The sequence below is a fragment of the Chrysochloris asiatica genome, unplaced genomic scaffold (assembly GCF_000296735.1).
Source record: "Chrysochloris asiatica unplaced genomic scaffold, ChrAsi1.0 scaffold00043, whole genome shotgun sequence".
Classification (NCBI taxonomy): Eukaryota; Metazoa; Chordata; class Mammalia; order Afrosoricida; family Chrysochloridae; genus Chrysochloris; species Chrysochloris asiatica.
The window spans coordinates 3,743,522-3,748,345 of record NW_006408561.1 but is presented as its reverse complement, the minus strand read 5'-3'; the positions used below and the strand labels follow the sequence as shown (position 1 = coordinate 3,748,345).

The following is a 4,824-nucleotide window of genomic DNA, read 5'->3' as shown; positions in this document are numbered from 1 at the left end:
CCTCACTTTCTTGAAAGATTTCAGTTTTTATTCCATCAATTCAAGCCTTAACTTACAATATTGAAGGATTCTATGGGCAAAATATTGAATGATGCTGAAAGCATCAAAAGAAGATGGAAAGAATATACAAAATCACTGTACCAAAAAGAAATGGTTGATATGCAAACATTTCAAAAGGTATCATATGACACTAAAGGAAGTGACACTAAAGAAAGATGTCCAAGGTGCACTGAAGCCATTAGTAAAAAAACCAGACTCCATGAATTGATAGAGTACAAATTGAAATCTCAACAAAATGATGTGGCACTGAAGTCACTCACACATCTATGCCAAGAAATTTGGAAGACAGCTGCCTGGCCAACTGATTGGAAGAGATCCATATTTTTGCCCATTCTAAAGAGAGGTGACCCAATGGAATGCGGAAATCATTGGACAAAGGCATTAATATCACATGCAAGTAAATTTTACTAAGGAGAACTTAAAAACAGCTGCAACAGTATATTGACAGGGAACTATCAGAGCTTCAGGTTGGATTTAGGCAAGGATGTGGAATGAGGGACATCATTGCTGACGTCAGATGGATCTTGGGTGAAAGCAGAAAATACCAGAAATATGTTTATCTGTGCTTTATTGATTATGCATAGGCTTTCGATTGTTTGGATCATGACAATCTGTGGACAACATTGTGGAGAATGAGCATTCTGGGACACTTAAATGTGTTCATGAGATACCTGTATGTAGACCAAAAGGCAGTTGCTCAAACAGAACAAGAAAACACTAAATGGTTTAAAATTAGAAAAGGTGTGCACCAGGGTTGTATTCTTTCACCATACTTTTCACTTTCAGTGGCTAACCATTAAGAAATGGTATGGCACTGTAGTGTAAGAACTGGACTGTTAACTACAAGTTCAGCAGTTCAATCCCACCAGCTGCTACTTGGAAATCTTATACAGGGTTGCTGTGAGTCAGAATTGACTAGACCGCACTTAACAACAACAGTAATAGTCTATCTTAGTCTGAAATCCTGTAAAACACTGAAAACCTGTAACCCTGTTGGTATTTAAATTAGTAGAGATATAGTTTCCATCATCACACAAACACACAAGCCACCACAGTATGACAAACTAACAGAAGATTGGTAGTTAGCATATTGTTGTTGTCGTTAAGTTCTGTCAAGTCCGAGTCAGTTCCAACTTATAGTAACCCTGTATGGGGTTTCCAAGGAGCAACTGGTAGACAGTTTTCAATTATTTAACAAGGTTATTTTTATCATTTTAAGTAGAGGAATAAAATTGAATTGGTCCTTTTAAAAAATGTTCTAATAGTTAAATAATTTAAATGAGCTGATGTCAAGCACTAAAACTCATCTAGTATTTTTGTTTTTTAAACTTTAGAATGAAATCTTGGAAATTGCCCTGGATCAAAAAGGACTTACCAATGACAGAAAAATTGCTTTCATTGATAAAAATAGAGATCTCTATATTACCTCAGTTAAACGATTTGGGAAAGAAGAACAAATCATCAAACTTGGTAAAACATGTTTAATCAATTTGAATTTTTACTTTCTGTTTTTTTAGGTCTCCTCAATATATCATAATTAAATTGAATAATTGGCTTGCTTGAGTGACTCTGAATAACAGTCATAACATTTCTGAGCTATTTGACTATGTTTTAATAGCAAATCTCTAGCTACTGCAGGTAAATTTGCATTGAAATAAGACCTAAAAATTAAAAATATAATGACTCTTGCTAGAACATTCCAATGTTTTCTGAATTCTTATATGAACTTTTACATATTTTTTCACTACTATACAACCAGAAAATAGAGTCATACCAACCAAAAGTTAGACTGGGCCTTCTATGCCTAATCATTTAAAAAATATATTTTGATGTTTATAAATTGGAACTAATAGTACATTAACATTTTTTTAAATTAAGGTACAATGGTGCATACATTGGCATGGAGCGATACATGCAATATTCTTTGTGGACTTCAAGATACTCGGTTTACAGTGTGGTATTACCCTAATACAGTTTATGTGGACAAAGACATTTTGTCCAAAACATTATATGAAAGGGATGCAAGGTAACATTTACTGTATAGAGTTCTGTTTATTGTGATAAATAAAGTCTAATAGAGTTTTTATAAATCACTGATTAAAATATTTATAAACATAAATAGAATGTTACATTTTTGCCTCTAATTTTAATTATACAAGTACTTTTTAGAATCAACTAAATAAATTGTTCTGTTAAAGCTAGCTTAATGAGATTTAAATGATGGAATTAAGTTGAAAATGTTGCATAATTCAAGCTATTTGTCCTTTATATGAATATAATTTTAAAGTTTAATGTTGTTTAATGGCAACTCAGGAATGGTTTTTTCAGTATGGTTTAGTGATTTTAATACAGGCACTCAAGATTTTTCAGTGGTATACAACCTTGTGACAATTAGTCAATTTTTCCCTCTATTTGAAAGCTTCATTGATACTAAGACTTTCAGGAGTATCTGTATATTTTTACTTGATGTTTGAGGCAGAGAAAGAAAAAAAAAAGGCTACTGAAGTTTTTGTTGTTGTTGTTTTAAATTTTCTATATGTTTCAGAATATCAAATGCATTTATTTTCTTGAATTCTCTAAAAAGTACCAAGGAAGTCTCTTACTTTAGACAAAATAGGAATACGAAAGCTTCTCTACTCCAAACTTCAGTTTAGCTTTCAAATTGAGTTCATTTTTAATATTCAAGTGTACAACCTTAGCAAAACTAGATAGGTGCTAAACTAAAGTAGCTTATTTTTTAAAGTAACTAAATTAAGGAACAGATGTTAGTTTATTTAATTTTTACTTTTTATTATTAGAAAGTAATCTTGGAGTTCAGTTTAATATTTATTGGTATACACTTTTATACATTTAAAAGCAAAGATGCAGAATGATTTAATCATTAAAAGTGATTTTTCTTAAAACTCAGGGAGGGAAAAAATAGGTAATTTCAATTGCTTTTAGGAACAGCTCTCAAATATGTAATTATTTTTGCCATTTAAAACTTTATTTAAGTGCATATTGCAAATTAAATTCAAATGTATGTGTGACAATTCCTGCAGTTACTCAGTTTTGTCTGTCTGTGTTTGGGGTTGGAGATGTCATATATATCTTAGGTATCCATTCCTCAAATTTAATATAGTTTACATGTAAAAATTTTTACTCAGAATATAACTTTAAATTGTACCTTGCTCTTTTCAACAGTGAATTCAGTAAAAACCCTCATATTGTGAGTTTTGTTGGAAATCAGGTAACTGTAAGAAGAGCTGATGGCTCGTTGGTTCATATCAGCATATCACCATATCCTGCGATCCTCCATGAATATGTAAGCAGCTCAAAATGGGAAGATGCTGTAAGACTTTGTCGCTTTGTTAAGGTACTTTTCATTTCAGAATCTAAAGTTGTATGTATATTGTATAGAAATTTACCACTGTGTAGGGTGGGAAGTTATATGAGTTAAAGATCACCATTAGTCAGAACTACTAGATGGCACCTAACAACAACAATGTCTCCTGGGTGGCACAAGTGGTGTCTGCATCTGACTACTAACAAAAATTTAGCAGTTTGAACTTACCAACAGCACCACGAAAGAAAAGGTCTGGAAATCTGTTTCCATAAGGATCGTAGCCAAGAAAGCCTTTAGGGCAATTTTACTCTGTAACGCATCGAATCACCATGAGTCTGAATCAACTTGGTGGCAGTGGGTTTTAAAAATATATAGTTTATTAAATTTTTGTTGTTGTTTCCAAGAATACCCACAGCAGAACATATACCAGTTCAATAATTTCTACATTCATAAGTCAATGATGTTGATTACATATGTCAAGTTGTTCAACCATTCTCAACCTCCTTTTTCTGTTTGTTCCAACCTCATGAATGCAAACTTAACTGCCCCCTAACTTTCCTGTCTAATCTTTCATGTTTCTGTTGTCAGTTTGATCTGGTATAGATAGATCTTAAAAGAGCACAATACTCAAGGTAACAAGTTAAGCTAAAGTGTTATTTGGTTATCAGATGTCAAGGGATATTTTTGGCTTACGGTTTAAAGATTATCCCAGAGCAATAGTTTCAGGGGCTCATCTATCCTCTATGACTCCAGAAAGTCTGGAGTCCATGAAAATTTTAAATCCTGTTCTGTATTTCTCGTCTTTTGATCAGAATTCTGCTATAGAATCTTTTATCAAAATGTTCCGTAATGGTAGCCAATCATGATCTAGTTCTTCTGGTCTCATAGCAAAGGAGTAAGTTGTTCATGTTGGAAATTAACCACACACTCCAAATCAAATTCTCTTCCTATCCCTGACTATCTGTCTTCCACTGTTGCTCCAGGTAAATAGAGACCAGTTGTACTTTGGATGGTTGCATGCAAGGTTTTAAGACCCCAGCACTGTGCACAAAGTAGGTTGTTTTTTTTTAAGGACTGGAAAATTGAAAATGATGCCTTTTGATAAATAAAGGCATCAGTGATATAGAAGGGATGATAGATACTTTTTTCTGAGTGATTTATTCATTGAATTAGTTTTTCCTTAAAGAGCCCTGGTGGTGTAAATGTCACACACTTAACTGCTAACTAAAATGTTGGCAGTTTGAATTAGCCAGTGGCTCTTCAGGAGGAAAAACACTGGGTAAAGGTGGTTGTTATTTTTAGGTGCCATTGTGTCTTCTCCGAATCATAGTGACCCTCCGCATAACAGAATGAACATTACCTGGTTATGTGCCAAACTCATAATTCTTATATTTGAGCCCATTATTGCAGCCACTGTGTCAATAAATCTCATTGGGGTT

The 4,824-nt window shown here is 33.2% G+C and overlaps 1 protein-coding gene across 1 annotated transcript in view; it reads left to right on the top strand.

Annotated features, from left to right (window-relative positions):
• Positions 1-4,824, top strand: part of IFT80 (intraflagellar transport 80 homolog (Chlamydomonas)) — a 175,242-nt gene that overhangs the window by 118,830 nt on the left and 51,588 nt on the right. The window contains exons 14-16 of the mRNA XM_006861852.1: positions 1,395-1,530; positions 1,939-2,086; positions 3,244-3,415. Of these exons, the coding sequence (XP_006861914.1) occupies positions 1,395-1,530; positions 1,939-2,086; positions 3,244-3,415 (456 nt within the window). The remainder of the gene's footprint in view (positions 1-1,394; positions 1,531-1,938; positions 2,087-3,243; positions 3,416-4,824) is intronic.